At 36.8% G+C, this 17,123-nt stretch overlaps 1 protein-coding gene across 3 annotated transcripts in view; it reads right to left on the bottom strand.

Moving 5' to 3' along the window:
- The window catches only part of COG5 (component of oligomeric golgi complex 5), a 322,331-nt gene that overhangs the window by 77,368 nt on the left and 227,840 nt on the right, over window positions 1-17,123 (bottom strand). For all 3 annotated transcript variants that reach the window (XM_047095454.1, XM_047095453.1, XM_047095455.1), the window contains exon 12: window positions 6,599-6,803. In XM_047095454.1, coding sequence (XP_046951410.1) covers window positions 6,599-6,803 — 205 coding nt within the window. The remainder of the gene's footprint in view (window positions 1-6,598; window positions 6,804-17,123) is intronic.

Below are 17,123 nucleotides of genomic sequence, written 5' to 3'. Positions count from 1 at the left end.
TGGGCCACTTGTCTACTTTGGGGCCATTTGTCATACTTCTTTGGAAGTATGTCTACTCAGATCCTTGCCCATTTTTTAATTGGGGAAGTTGTCTTTTATTGTTGAATTCAAAGTCTCTTACATATCCTATTGAATATGTCCATTGACAGATATTTGAGTTGCAAATATTTTCTCCCACTCTTGATGGTGTCCTTTGAAGTACAAATAGTCCAATATATGTATTTTCTCTTTTGTTGCTCATGCCTTTGGTGTCATAGCTAAGAATTCTTTGTCAAACCCTAAGTCATGAAGACTTACCTTTATATTTTCTTCTGTTTTATATTTTTGACCTTACATTTCATTTTTTGATCCATTCTGAGTTAATTTTTGTATATGGTGTGAGGTAAGGTTCCTTTACCACTAATCATCATTCTTTCTCCACTGAATGATCTTGACAAGCTTTTGAAAATCAGCTGACCATGGATGCATGGTTATTTTTTTTTTTTTTCTGGATTCTCAATTCTATTCCATTGATCAATATGTCTCTCCTTGTGCCAGTACCATATCATCTTGATTACCATTACTTTGTAGTAAGTTTTGCAACTGGGAAGCATGACTTCTACTTCACTCTTTTTTTTTTTTTCAATATTGATTTGGTCATTCCAGATACCCTGCAATTTCACAGCATGACTCCTACTTTACTCTTTCTTTTCAATATTGATTTGATCATTCCAGGTACCCTGCAATTTCATATGAACTTTAGAATCAGCTTGTTTCTTTCTACAAATACTTTCTACAGATTCTGATAGCAACTGAGGTGAATCTGTAGATCCATTTGGGAAGTACTGCTATCTTAATGCTGTTAGGTCTTGTGATTCGTGAACATGAAATGTTTCTCATTTCTTTAGATCTTTAATTTCTTTCAGCAATATTTTGTCATTCCCAGAGTGTAAGCTTTATACTTCTTTTGTTACATTTCTTCCTAAGTATTTTATCTTTGTGGTAATACTACTATACATATTATGTGTACTAATGTTACAAATCCAGCAATAAGTTGTTATGATTATCACTCTACCATCTGTCATCGTTTCCATAGTACATTATGGCTCTGCTCCCACCTACCTCCTTTATGTTCTTATTGGCAAATGTATACACATGTATTACATTTCTATATGTTGTAAGCCCAACAACACATTCTATATGTATTTTATACAACTGCATTTTAAATCACTTAAGAGAAGAAATGAGAAAATATGCATTTATAGTATCTTTTATAATTTCATAACTATCATTATTAGGGGCTCTTCATTTGTGTGTACTTGAATTACCAAGAGGTAACCTGGCATTGGGCCTGAAGAACTTCCTTTAGTATTTCTTGTAAGTTAGGTCAGCTAGGAAGAAAGTCTCTCAGTTTTTGTTTGTCTAGGTAAGTTTTCTCTTCTTTATGAACAACAGCTTTACTGGATATAGGATTGTTGGTTCAGTTTCTTCCTTTGAGCATGTTGAGCCCACTACCTTCTGGCCTCCTTTGTTTCTTCTAAGAAGTCAGCTCTCAATCTTTTGGGGTTCCCTTATAAGTGACAAGTAGGTTTTCTTTGCCTGCTATCAAGATTTTCTACTTGTCTTTAACTTTCAACACTTTTACTATGATGTGCCTGTTTTGGTCTGTATGAGTTAATCCTATTAGCTTCCTGAGTATGTATGTTGTTTTTCAATAAATTTGGTAAGTTTTCAGCCATTAGTTCTTTGAGTATTTTTTCTTCTCCTTTCTCTCTCTCCTCATATTGTGGTACTACTGCATATATATTGGTGTGTTTACACGTTTCTTTGAGGCTCTATTCATTTTTCTTCATTTTTTCCTATCTGTTCCTAGGCTTACATAAATCTAGTTTCCAATTTTGCTCATTTTTAAAATATCTATGTATGGATTGTATTGTATTGTATTGTATTGATGTCTCCCTCCCTCCCTCTTCCTTCCTTCCTCCCTCCCTCCCTCTCTTTCTTTCCTTCCTTCCTTCCTTCCTTCCCTTCCCTTCCTTTCAAGAGGGGGAGGGGCCAAGAGAGAAAGGGAGAGAGAGAGAATCCCAAGCAGTGCAGAACCCCACATGGGGCTTGATCTCATGACTGTGAGATCATGACCTGAGCTGAAGTCAAGAGTCAGATGCTTACCCAACTGAGCCACCCAGTCACCCCCTGGCTAGTTCTTTTTAATGTCAATTCAAATCTATTGCTGAATCCCTCTAGTGATTTTTTAAATTTCAATTACCAAACTATTCAATTCCAGCCCTTCTTTTTGATTTTTTTTATAATTTTCATCTTTTTATGGATATTCTCTATTCTCTATGGCAACATTGCCATCATATAGTCCTTTACTTAATCATATTTTCCTTTAGTTCTGTCAACAATTTTCTATGGCTAATGTGAAGTCTTATTATATTAAATCTAATGTTTGGTCACTCTCACAGGCAGTCTCTGGGTCACGCTGTTATATTCCTTTGTATGCCTCATAATTTTTGTTACAAACTGCACATTTCTGATAATATATTATTGCAACTCTGGGTACTAGATCGCTACACCTCTGAGGCTTGTTATTGTTATTTGCATGTTTAGTGACTGGCTGGATTATTTTTGTGAAGTCTCTTTCTCCCTTACAGTGCAAAACCTTTGATGTTGCACCACAGAGGGGCAGAGCTTTGAGGATGCGCATAGTCACCCAGGGGTAACAGTGGTCTTAACAGGGTTCTGTTTCCTCTCTTTCCCTGACCACACTCAGTGGCCACAGATTGCTCTACTGTTTTTAACAATGCTGTGGACCATAAACTCCTTTCCAAACGAATCCCATATAATTGTAGCTCCTTTGATAGAATAATTTCTGAGGTCATGTTTGATAATCTGACCTCCAAGAGTTCTTCCCAGTCTTCTTATTCCACAGATCTCTCTTATGAGCTAGCTGGCCTATAGTATAATCTGCATCTTCATTAGAGCCATGAATATCCTCCCCCTGCCCCTCACCACAACCTCCACTGTTTTTGAAAATGTCCTCAAGTTGCAAATAATGTCAGTTACTTTGGAAGGAGATTAGGAGCTAGCTTTTTAGCTGCTTGTTTCTTCCCCCAGGAGAATTTTTGTGCCAGAGTTCTGGAGCTAGAGATGGAGAAAATGGTGAGCTTCTAAGTGACACCTCACTGGAGGAACTTGGCAGGGGTTAGGGGTAAGTCGGCAGCAGCCTGAGGGCCTCTCAGTTTGCCTTTCCTGACACGGAACCACTATTTTAAAAGCCAGGGGAAGATTTATTGGGGCCCTAGTATTTTCAGGGAGTCCAACAAGATAGAGACTGCATTCCTTCAGTGAGGGTAGTTCACTATAAGGAAGCACCCACCTACTCATCTCATCTGCTTGAGACTTAGCCTCAGTTACAGAGAGCTGAGGGAAGAATGAGAAACACTGAGGTTCTGCTCCTCCCAGGAATAAAGCTCTCCTGTTGGAAGCTGTGGGGAGAGAGAGCCCTTTGCTCTTGGCTGCTGCAGTCTGGAGAGGAGTCTATGCCTTGCTGAGCAGGGAGGAGGGAGGATGAAGGGAGGAAACATTCTTGGTTCAAACATCACACGCTCTTACAGAATTCTCACTGAATGTTCACAGAATTTTGGGGGGGAGAGGGAGGCAGAGAGGGAGACAGAGAGAATCATAAGCAGGCTCTGCACTGAGAACAGAGCCCAACCTGGGGCTCAAACCTGCAAATGTGAGATCGCAACCTGAACCAAAATCAAGAGTGGGACACTTAACCAACTAAGCCACTCAGGCACTCCCATAGATTTTCTTGAGTAGTTGATTTTTCTTTAGTACCCTTTCCAGAGAATTAAAAGAAACAAACAAACAAAAAAAAAAAACTGTTTGCAGTTTTCACCAGTTTCACTGGGGGTAGGTCGGTGGAGTAGATGGTGCTGTCGCCCCAGAAGTCAATCTTCTCCCATTTTGTCTCATTAATTCTAACAATACTTTTGTACCCACCATTCCATACCTAGACCTCAAACAGTCTTACTTTGCCATATCAAGAGGTCAACTTCTCAATAGTGTGTGACAGAGTGAACTAGTCCTCCTCCAACTTAAATGAACTCATTCCTTGGGGTTCCTGTCATCTCACCATTTTTCTCTTAGTGTCCCCTTTGCAGGTTGCCACTCTTCTGCTCAACTCTGGAGTGCCTATCTTGGGCCAGGGTTCTTTTTTCTCTTTATATACATCTTTTCCTATAGAATCTCCTCTAATCCCTTGATCTTAAAAATCTACAAAATGATGACTCCCAAATATGATTCACATTCAGCTACCTTTTTAACAACTCCTAACAACTTTATCACTTCAGACTTACTTATCCAAGTATCCTTGATTCTTCTTTCTTCTCAGATCCAATCTACCAGCAAGTTCTATTGGCCTGCCCTCGAATATCTTGAATCAATCTGACCAATTCTCCCCATCTCTTCCTCTCATCCCAATCCAAGCCATTATCATTCCTTGTCCAGTCAAACAAAATAGCTCCCATTTTCTACTTTTCCTTCTCTGTAGTAACACCTCCCCTCCAAGCTGTACACATAGGAGCCAGAGTGGTAATTTTAAAAGGTTTATCAATTCACATTATTCCTCTTTTAAAAGCAATGATTTCCACTGTATTTGAATCCATACCATAGTCTATGGTCCTACATGGTCTTACACTTCCCTTCCTCTCTAAACCCATGTTGTACCCATCTCCTTCTTGCTCACTGTGTTCTAGCTTTCTACTCCTCAATCTCTCCACCTTGATTCTCAAGGACTCTAAATTTGCTGTTCTCTCTGCCTGCAAATATCTTACTCCAAATCTTCCATGGCTGATTCCTTCACATTATGCAGATCTCAGGTCAAATGTCACCTACTCATAGAGCTCGTCCCTGATCACCCTATATATGGCACTCTATCGCATCATCTTATTCTATTTTCTTCACAGCAAATTACTACTACCCAAAATTGAGCATGAATAGTGAATGATAAAAATGCTAACCTGGCTATTTGTGTTCTTACTCTAATTTTTTAGGCCCCTGTCTCATTCATTACCTCTCTCCATTCTTGCATCTCCTATCTCTTTCCCTCTCCACTGGCTACTTCTATTTAGAAACATGGTCAACACTCCCTCTATCATTATTAAAAAGAAAACACAAGAACTTTCCTTTAGCTCAGTTAACATGGTCAAATTCATGTTTTCTTCTCTACCTTACTTCTCAAAAGAATATTTATAACCCAATGCATCTGTTTCCTTATTACCCTCATGATTTTTTGGCTTTTTAGTATATGGATCATACCTCCTCCCCCGCACCAACTACTTTATTGAATTTGACCTCCAAAGGGTGACAGTGCGACCCCATTAGTCAAAACACAGAATGTTTTTCCTCTCTGATTTTTTTCTCTCCTTTGAATTTACAGCCTTACTTCCATCCCTTTTTAATTTTAAAGAAAAGCACAAAATACAAAACAAAAATTCTACCTCCTGGAGATAAACCACTATCACCATTTGTTGTATATACTTTCTGGTCTTTTTTGGTACACGAATAAAGAGTTAAAAATAAAACTAAGACAAAAATAGCATAATACTATATATTCTATTTTTTATACTTAAAAAAACTTATTTTATATCTTTGTAGATCAACAGATATGAGGTCAGTTTTCTTGTCTCCTCTTCCTTTAGTTCTTATCTAGTCTCCATGTTTAGCATAAATGAATTACTGAAGAAAAGAGTATAGTCTCATTCTATCTTTCCAGCCTAGAGTCCTGCCATTTGTCTTGCTAATGAAAACTTCTACATCCTATATTTCCTCAGTCAGAACTTCTTACTACAGTGGACACAATTTAAGTATTTAGAAAAATAAAAATTGAAAGAGAAACATTTAAATCTACCCAACTTTTTTTTTACAAGGTGGGTGATAAGAATTTGCTGTTACCTGAGTCAGCCTTGTCAAAATAAATGATTCTAGTGTTTGAAGAAAATGTACAAGCCAGTTTGCCGTTCAAATAGAAATCTGAAAATAATATTCTAATTCAATTTAGGAGAAAATCTGGCTGGTTTAAACTTACTGAGATGGTATACTGTTTTCCAAAGTGGTGCCTAAATATGATGCCTAAATATACTGTACTTATGAGTGGAGCTAAGAGATTTCAAGTGTAAATGTGACTATACTCAGTTTTTTCCTACCAGACTGAGAAGCTATCTCAGCATACGATTTATTTCCCTCCTGAACATACCAGTTCCTTTTAGATCATGTTGATGCCACTGGTGCATCAATAATGATACTATCTGATGCAATTAGAGGTATATTATCATTTAAAAGACAGTGACCACATCTGCTCGTCTCCTAGCTTCTACCCACCCTACTGGGTGCTATACTTTACATCAGATTCCAGTTAGGAACCAGGCTGCTCAATTAAGGATGAAGCCTGACTTCTCACTGAAGAGTTGCAAAGTCTTCTAAAGTATACATATAAATAATGATCATTACAAATATTTAGAAGATTAGCACATCCTCAATTTCCAGTTTATAATAAAAACAGTAGATAAAATCCTTATCATGACAACAAACAGGTTTGATCAAATAAACGTACTCATAATTTGGCTTCTTTGCTATGAATATGTCTTGTGCATCATCTCCAATGTGTTGTAGGTCAACGCAGACGTCTGCAGTTCCACCTGCATTAAACTTTCCTTGAATATTTTGGCTGTATTGTTGGAGACGCTTCCATAAGTCATTATAAAGACGTAACAATTTAGGGTATTCTCCTTCAAATGCCTGTTTCAAAAACATAGACGCTGCCAAGCAAAACAAGAACATGGATAAGATAAACAATAAAATGTAGCAAATAAATTTTCTTTTGTATATAGTAATGCTACAAACAGCCTATACCATAGGACAAACCAAAGATATATTCTAATGAGGCTTTTCAAAATAAGGCTAGTAAAATTTACTTAACAAGTAATTTTAATAAATGCTAGTAAAAATTATTTAAAGAATAATTTTCCTCCTAAACTGTTCACTGCATTTGATATATGAAGCATATATTTTGAAATCTAATCTATAAGAAAACAGACCAATCAACAATTATAATTGAAGATTTCAATTTCTTCTCTCTGAAGAATTGACAAAACCAAGTACCCAGAAAATCAATAAGCATACAGAAAACTCAAACATCCAAAGTTTACTTAGTTGACACTTATAGAATACCTCACCCAAAAGAGCAAAGCACACATTATGCCGTGCACATCAGTCATTTACCAAGTCAACAATATCTGATGCCATAAAAGTCTGAATAAATGTAAAAAGTTTCCAGTTATACAAAGTATGTTCTAGATTAGAAATTAGTAACCAACAGATATCTTTAAAAATCCTAGATAAATACCCAGAAGTAGAATTGCCAGATCATATGACAGTTCTATTTTTAGTTTTTTTGAGGAACCTAATATTTTCCACAGTGGCTGCACCAATTTACATTCCCAACAGTGTTACAAAGGTTCCTTTTTCTCCACATCCTAATCACTTGTTATTTCTTGCCTTTTTGATTCTAGCCATTCTGACAGATGTGAGGTGATAGCTCACTGTGGAAATGCATCGGTGCATTTCCCTGATGATTAGTGATGCTGAGCATCTTTTCATGTACCAGTTGGTATGCCTTCTATAGAAAAATGTCTATCCAGGTCCTCTGCCCATGTTTAATCAGATTATTTGTTTTTGGTTTGGGTTTTTTTGTTTGTTTGTTTTTTGGTGCTGAGTTGTATGAGTTCTTTTTAAATATTGAATAGTAACTCCTTACTAGATATATAATTTGTAAATATTCTCTCCTATTCAGACTTTTATAAAACTCAGAGAAACTCTCTTTGAGATAAACAGATATTAAAATGCAAGCTTTGGATGGAAAATCTGACCAAAGCCTAAAACATTAAGTTTTGGAGAATCAGACTTAAAAAAACAAAAACAACCACCTGAGGTTATCCCCTTGTGCAAACTATATATCCATATAATTAGGGTAGAATAATTGTCTGGCTATATCTGGCTATGGTCCCTAGGAGGTTTCTTAGTTGTTTGCTTTTGGTTTTTTTTTTTTTTTTACATAATAACAGCAACACAAAGTTATAGAATCTATCAACGGGGTATGCGTTCTATCCCCCAACCATCCCTTTTAGCAGGAATATAAAGCATACATATTCTCCTCCAACCTAACTAGCTAATCTTGAATCCACTTACAATATGAAGATGACTGCCCCCATTATCTCACAGAAAAAAATAAAGGTCACCAAAAAAAAAAAAAAAACTCCTTTCAACTTCTTATCCTCCATTTCCCTATAAACGTTTCCAGTTTTCAGCTTTCTTCACAGCAACCAAGTATCCATTCCACTGAGCACACACAACAGTCTGAGAATAATGGTAATAATACCATCAGTAACCGTGATTAATAATTAATCATTAATAAACTATCAGTAACATGATTACTGAAAAGAGTTCATGGGTTTTGGGGGGATGTTCTTGCTGTCCTTTAAATATATCCCAATAAGGCTAAAAAACAAATTACTACAAAGCTGTCAAAAGAATAAAGTAAAAAGTCAAATGAAAGAGTGCCTCTCCATGTCCTGGACAAACATTTGCATTAAGATTTTCCATTTTACTTTTGATTTTTAGTAATTTCTCCTTTCACTTTCATTCCATTTTAGAACTACATAAAATATTCATATGACTTCAAAGTTAAATCTACACAACCAAGTATATTCAAAGAAGTCTAGCTTTTATCCTTGGTCTCTCCAATGCATTCTTCACACATCCCCTCCCCTACTACTGGTAATCATTTTTCTGGATTTTATGACTTATCCTTCCATTTCTTAAAAAATAAGCAAAACAGTATATTTACACCACTCCCTTTCTTAGGTAAACAATAGCACACTGCACACGTATCTTTTCACTTTTTTTAACTTAATGTATTCTTCAGTCTTTTTTTTTTTTTTTTTTTTTTTTTGCCTCTTCCTCTTCCTTTTTCAAAAGCTACATGGCATTCCAATCTATGGATGCACCACACTTTGTTTAATCCCCTTGTGAGGAACATTTGGGCTATTCCAGTTTTTTTCTATTCCAAATAATGATTCAATGAACAGTCTTGTGAACATCTTTTCATAGTTTTGCTAGTGTATCTACGGAATAGGTCCTTAGAAGTAGAACTGCGGGGTAAAAAAGCAAAGGTTTATCTGTTGTTAGACACTCACGAACTCTCCTCCATAAGGTTTGTATTTGAAGTCACACTGTGTGAGGAGTGACTGTTGCCCCCCAGTCTTGTCAAGAGAATGTGGTTTTAAACTTTTTTGACTTTTTGCTAACTTGACAGATGAGAAATGACATCTCTATGTACTTTTACTTTGCATTTCTCAATTCATGGGGGACACTGAGCATCTTTTCCAAATAAGAGGTATCTACGTTTTTTTTTTCTTGAGGGTTATTGGCCTCTGACTTCTCATTTTAGCAGCTTTTTATATTACTATATATTATACATATATTATTTTATATTATTATATTTTCTTTTTGTAAGTTATAAAATGTTTCTCAAGTTTGTCATCTGTCTTTTTATTTTGTGTAAGGTTTTTTCCGTCATGTAAAAACTTTAATATAATCAAACTTTCAATCATTTCATAATTGCTTCTGAATGTTCAATCAGTTAGAAGCTTTCCTTATTCCTAGCTTACTCACTTATGTTTTCTTCCATCCCTTGAGTGATTTCACATTTTATATTTAATTCTTTGATCCATTTGGAATTTACCCAGATATGTGAGGTAAACTGGGGATTTTTTTTCTCTGAGCTCCTTTTATCTCACTCTACCCTTCAATTCTGAGCACTTGATTCATTTCAGTAACTAGTGGGTCACATTTATTCAACCAACAAATCCTTATGGAGGATTTAATTAAATATCTTAGTCTCATGTTTTTTTCCTCCTCTTACCTCAATGAAAACTGCTTCCTATTTTATAACTGATGATACGCTCGTTGCAAAGGACCAAATATATAAGGTATAAGGAAAAAAGTAAAAGTTAATTTGATATTCTATGATAAATCATCCCAACATTTTTATGTCATCCTCTCAGGTCCCTGTTTCTCATACATACATATTGTTGCTTGTTTTCTAAAAGTACTTGATATTTGGATCTCATTTAACTTTTAAGCACTTACTGTTTTTAATAAAAGGTACTTTTATTTTTAGTTTTTGTCTTCACATTTCCTCCTATCTCTCAACGCATTTAAATATTAATTTAACACTTTGGGCATCCATTTCAACAGAATGGCAATTATGTAATGAGCATTGTGCTCTGTGACAGGAATGTAATATGGAACAGAGGTACACAGATAAGCTTTTTCTAGAGCCTGGTGGAAGATACCGACAAACAAGGAGGTGAGCCATTATAATACAGTGGGATAAGTACTAAAGGGGACCTAAAAAGTGCTTTACAGGAGCAGACAGAGGGTGTCATACTCATATCTGAACAAGTGTATGGGGAGGGAGACATCAAGGAACACTTCATCTCTAAACTGAGATTGGAACGATGAATGTGAGTTATCCAGGTGAAGGGAAGGATATACACATGTGTTTCAGGTATTTGTAAATACTGAGAAGAAAGAGGGTGATTCCTTCACAAATTAAAGCTCCAGTACAGAGATAAAATACTACAAAGGAAAAAAAATGAGTGAAGAGATAAGAAGGGACCAGAAAAGTCATGTTGGGAATGTACCCTGGGAGTAAAGGGGAAAGAAGAGTGGAGGCAGACCAAGGTTCCATTAAAGAAGCCATATATATTTTAATAAACTCAAGCCTGGCCCAAGCAGAGAAGCTCTGCTGGAGAACAAACTAGCAGAGTTTTTAGTGGTTCATGGGACTGGAGTAAAAATTTTGAAACTTAAGGACCCTCAACCCTAGTGTCCCACAGAAAATTTACTGAGTTTTGGAGTTGCAAGGGGAGCTGAGGAACTAGGTCTAAAACTTCAGAGAGCAGGGGTAAAATATCCTTCATATTTGTGGAAACATACCGTAGGAAACCAAGACCAGCTGAGGGGAGAGAACATGCCACATAGGTAGTTCTTCCTTCCCAGGAAGACATTCACCAGATTCTGAAGTTTCATGAGGTGAAAGGTTAGAGATTTGTCTGGAAACATCCAAATGGCAGTGCTAGATTAGACTCAATATTTCAGGGCTGAGGAGACAAAGAGCCTCTAACCTCTCAATTAAAAGCCTGGGAGAAGCAAGCTCAAGAAAAAGGAAGAATTAGGGACAGACTGAGTATTATTAAAACTGCAATTACCCCAATCCAACCCAATCCTAGAATGAATTGAAATGATTAGCCTACATATGTGCAACTAGACTGCCAAAGGGGGAGAAAAGAAACTAATAAAAATAATTCAGAATATGTAAATAAAATCTTGTGAATCAGTATGAAAGAATTCTATAGAAATGAATAGAAACTTTGCAAAAGAGCATATCTACATGGCATATAAATACATGGAAAAAATGAGTATCATTTATCACTAAAGAAATAAAATTAAAACTGCAACATGATTTGACTAAATGTCCACCAGAATGGTTAAAGGGGGAAAAAAAAAAAAACAGACAATCCAAACATCAAGGATATGGGGAAAAGCAGAAGCACGGAAGTGTTGCCAGTGAGAGGTTAATTTGGTACAACATCTGAAAACTCTTTGGCAGTAACTCTTAAAGCAGACCATGTGTAAATTCTATTATGTCCCGTATTCGTTTCCATAGCTGTTGTAACATATTAACACAAATTTGGGGGCTTAAAACAACATAAATGTATTATCCTGCAGACTGGAGGTCAGAAGTACAAATTCGGTCTAAGCCAAAATCAAGTTCTCTAGCACCTTCTGACTGTTCCTTCTGACTATGCTCGTTCCGACTGTTCTAAAGTTGTTTTTCCCGGACTTTCCCACCTGCCTGTAACTGCTTGGCCTGAGGTCCCCAGTTGTGTCACTTCGACTTCTGTTTCAATGATCACACCTCCTCCTCTGACTCTCCTGCCCGCCCCCCCCCCCCGCCCTTACCCTTTTGAGCCTCTGTGAATATCGTGGGCCCACCTGGATGATCCAGGACAGTCTTTCCAACTCAAGATTCTTAAATCACATCTGCAAAATCTCTTTTGCCATGTAAGATAAAACATGCAAATCTCTATGAGGCCTGGTATTCTGTCTACTCCACCTAGCTATTTTCCGTTCCCAGGTTTATTCCCAATAAAAAAAAGGACAGCATTGTAATAGTAGCATTACTTAAAATAGCTCAAAAATGGGAAACCACCCAAATGCCCACCAATAATATGGTGGATAAATTTTTTATAATATATTCACAGAATGGAACATTTGACGACATTGAGAACAACCTACAGGTGCATGCAACAAGATAGAGGACCTTAGCAACATGCTGAGCAAGAGACATCAGACAGCAAACACTAGAATACAAACCAGCTAATTTTACCTGTATAAAATAATAATTTTTAAAAAATCTATGTCATTAGAAATGAATACTGTTAGGAGAAGGGCAGGCAGAAACTAGGAGACGGTGAGGGGACCTTCTGGTTTAGGTAATACCCTGTTTCTTGATCTGGATGCTATATTAAGATATGACAAATTCATTTAGGTGTACAATTATGATACTCACACTTTTTCTTTATGAGTGCTATATGATAATAAACGATTTTTTTAAAAAATAACGGGAACCAATGAAAATTTTTTAATCTTCTTAAATTTATTTTTTTTCAGTTTGAGATGTAACTAACTTACAACGTTGTGTTAGTTCAAGGTATACAATATAATGATTTGATATATATATACCAATAAAATATTTTTATTAGAGAATTACATGATCAAACTTGTCCTTGCAAAGGAAGTCTCCAAAAACTTATTTGATGGCTAAGATTCACCTCCCCCCAGGTTATATAAACTTTTAGAACTTCCTCCTCTCAAACTCTCAACAATGAACTATTCCTCTTTTTGGGCAAACTCCAAGTTTTTGTCTTTATGTACTAAACACAAGGTGTTTAGGATGGTCCCTTGCATTAGCTCATTAGAACTCTACAGTGAAAGCATGCTTCAGTCGTAGGGCTCAAAATTCTACAAGGTACTGGGGCACCTGGGTGGCTCAGTTGGATATATGTCCAACTTCGGCTCAGGTCATCATCTCACAGTTCATAGGTTCAAGCCCTGTGTCGGGCTCTGTACTGACAGCTCAGAGACTGGATCCTGCTTCTGATTCTGTGTCTCTCTCTCTCTCTCTTTCTTTCTGCCCCTCTCCCACTCATACTCTCTCTCAAAAATAAACAAACATTAAAAAAATTTTTTTTTATTCTACAAGGTACTTTACATGAGGGTGTGAGATGTATCTCCTCAGTGTGTGTGTGTGTGTATAAAGTTATACATTAACTTTTAAGAAATCTATCACAATAAAGATCTCATTTAATATTCACATCATTCTAACATTTAAAAAATCTACAATAAAGAAAAGTACTCATAATTCATACAGGTTGCTTATCTCCCTATTTCTCAGGACACCTAGATTCCTGATTTATCACTGTATTTTTAAAAAGGTGAAGAAAATGAATTTTAGCATACATTTCAAGTATTCAAGCTTCTAAATCTTAAAATATAGATATCTCCTCAGTGTTACTCTTACTCACACTTTGTTTTCCAAAGCACTACAGATATATACCATGTAGCGCCCTTAATTGTATGAATCATCTCCCGGAGTTGCTTAAGAGTTTTGAGGGAATAATACTGCACAAAGGGTTTAAATGTTTTTAAAAAGTCACTTCCCAGAATATTTCAAACATATTTCAAAAAATAGTTTTTGTTACGTTCTTAAGCTTTTTAAAGAGGACACTGGCATTTATTCTTCCTTGATTCCTTCCTCTTTTCCTGTCTTCCTTCCAGTCAACAAGGATTTACTGATGTCCTACTGTGTGCCAGGTACTTTTTTGGCCATTGAAAATACTGCCATGATCAAAACAGTATTTTGCATCTTATGGAGATTACATTCTAATGGGGGGAAGGAGATCCAGACATGATAAATAAATAGTATGTGTATATTAGCAAGGGATAAGAACTATGAAGAAAAATAAAGCAAAGGGAAATGAGACATTCTGGGAAAATCATCAGATAACAAAGAAGAATTATGTTTTAATTTCAAAGAGTTTAAAATGGTAATCTTTATTTTGCTTGTTTCTACTGAGACTTAAAAAAAACATATATATCATAACCCAACAGGTTGGTGAACAACTATTACCTAGAAACTACAACGGAAAAGTAACAGACATAAAGTTTAGAAGTTATTTTGGAAATAACTTTCACCCATAGATAATTAAAGCAGCAGATTTCCTACAGAAGCTATTTTGAATTTTCAAGGTGACAAGTTCAAACCCCTTTCCTTTTTAATAAAGTAAATTCACTGTCTTGGATTATATTTTATTATACCTATAACTTCTTCTTACTAAGCATGAACAACATTTATAAATCAGAAAGAACATGTTGCTAACTAGGAAAATTTCCCTTTAGATATTTTCTGCCAAAATATTACTTACTTAGACAATCTGTTACATTGTGTATAAGCTTCAACTCTGCAGATGGTTGCATTCCTTAATACTGCCTGTCTGTAATGTTAAGAAGTACTACAGTGCACTTTAGGGACTGTATGTGTGATATAAATGGAAGGTGCTTTACAAACAACTTTTGAGTTCTCCCAAAGGAAGTTATTAAAGGAATAATGCTATCAGAAGTAACAAACTATTCTGAATGTGAAGTATTAATGGACTTTTCTGCCTAAAAATATTATACTTCCTTTCAGTAGCTCCTTCGACTGCACAAGCTAGATAGGTCCCATAATGTAAGAACTGAAAACACGTCTCCTGGATTTGGTAATTAAGAGGGTAGATCACTGCTTACTTTAATGAGAACAATTTCAATAGGATGGTGGAGGACAGCCATAGTACACCTAGTTGAGAAGTCAACGGTATGAAAATGAAGAGAAAACAATGCAAACTACTCTTTTGAGAAGTCTGAATAAAAAAGAGGAGAAATGAAATAGTAACTAAAGAGGAACTCTCTACTTTTGTTTTCGTTTATACTAAATTAGAGCAACTTAGATAGGTTTCCCATCTGAGGGGTAGAAGTCAAAAGAAGGGGAGAAATGGAAGACAGAACCAAGACACCTATGAATGGTGTTGCTGAGAGGAAAGGGTAAACGGAGCAGGCAGGTGGCCATCAGTAAACAGGACAGTTTCCTCACACTCAGAGACCCCCAGGGAGAAAATAAGGTTTTTCTTTGGAGAGAAGGTACAGGATATTAAAAGAGTTTCCTAATGACATGAGATGTTTTGATGACCCAGGAGACAAGGCCAGTCACTGAGAGGGAGCAGCATGGGAAAAAGGAGAGCACGTAAAGAACACCAGGGGCTTATTTTAAAAAATAAAAGAGGAAAAAAAAAAAAAAAAAGAACACCAGGGGCTTGTAATGCTTAGTTAAGGACAATGAGAAAGCAGATGACCAAAGAGAAGTAAATGACAGAACCATTAAACACACACATAACATATAATATTTTGAAATCTACTTTTAATCACTGCTCTCAGAACTAGATGAGGTACTTCTATTTCTGGTCAAGGTAGAGTAACCGTGACCAGAATTAACTTCCTGTCTGAAACCACCAAGAAAACAACAGACAAAATATATGAAATAGTGGTTTTTAAAACACCATGCGTTAGGGGCGCCTGGGTGGCGCAGTCGGTTAAGCGTCAGACTTCAGCCAGGTCATGATCTCGCGGTCCGGGAGTTCGAGCCCCGCGTCGGGCTCTGGGCTGATGGCTCAGAGCCTGGAGCCTGTTTCCGATTCTGTGTCTCCCTCTCTGTCTGCCCCTCCCCCGTTCATGCTCTGTCTCTCTCTGTCCCAAAAATAAAAATAAACGTTGAAAAAAAAAATTAAAAAAAAAAAAAAACACCATGCGTTAAAAGACATCATGCAATAAAATACAGCAATCCTTGAGAGACAGGAAATAAAAGAGGTGAACTCTATGACCATCCCGGTCATCCCCATCACTGGGGACTCGCTAACAAGTCACAGTAACTCAGTTTTCTAGCCCTGCTCACAGGTGCTGCTTGCCACCAGAAGCTAAGGCCAAATGCCAGAAGCCACAAGCTCCAAACAAGCCCTTGAGGGGCTTCTTTTCTTTTTTTTTTATTGATTTTTTTTATTATATGAAATTTTTTGTCAAATTAGTTTCCATACAACACCCAGTGCTCATCCCAAAAGGTGCCCTCCTCAATACCCATCACCCACTCACCCCTCCCTCCCACCCCCCATCAACCCTCTGTTCTCAGTTTTTAAGAGTCTCTTATGCTTTGGCTCTCTCCCACTCTAACCTTTTTTTTTTCTTCCCCTCCCCCATGGGTTTCTGTTAAGTTTCTCAGGATCCACGTAAGAGTGAAAACATATGATATCTGTCTTTCTCTGTATGGCTTATTTCACTTAGCATAACACTCTCCAGTTCCATCCACATTGCTACAAAGGGCCATATGTCATTCTTTCTCATTGCCACATAGTACTCCATTGTGTATATAAACCACAATTTCTTTATCCATTCATCGGTTGATGGATATTTAGGCTTTTTCCACAATTCGGCTATTGTTGAGAGTGCTGCTATAAACATTGGGGTACAAGTGCCCCTATGCATCAGTACTCCTGTATCCCTTGGGTAAATTCCTAGCAGTGCTACTGCTGGGTCATAGGGTAGGTCTATTTTTAATTTTTTGAGGAACCTCCACACTGTTTTCCAGAGCGGCTGCACCAGTTTGCATTCCCACCAAAAGTGCAAGAGGGTTCCCGTTTCTCCATCCTCGCCAGCATCTATAGTCTCCTGATGTGTTCATTTTGGCCACTCTGACTGGCGTGAGGTGATGTCTGAGTGTGGCTTTGATTTGTATTTCCCTGATGAGGAGCGCTGTTGAGCATCTTTTCATGTGCCTGTTGGCCATCCAGATGTCTTCTTTAGAGAAGTGTCTATTCATGTTTTCTGCCCATTTCTTCACTGGATTATTTGTTTTTTGGGTGTGGAGT

Source organism: Lynx rufus, unplaced genomic scaffold (assembly GCF_022079265.1).
Source record: "Lynx rufus isolate CCGP_SWC_20201006 ecotype Redwood Valley unplaced genomic scaffold, mLynRuf1.p SCAF_4, whole genome shotgun sequence".
Lineage (NCBI taxonomy): Eukaryota > Metazoa > Chordata > Mammalia > Carnivora > Felidae > Lynx > Lynx rufus.
Note: the sequence above shows the minus strand (reverse complement) of the source record. Positions and strands in the feature narration are given on the sequence as shown.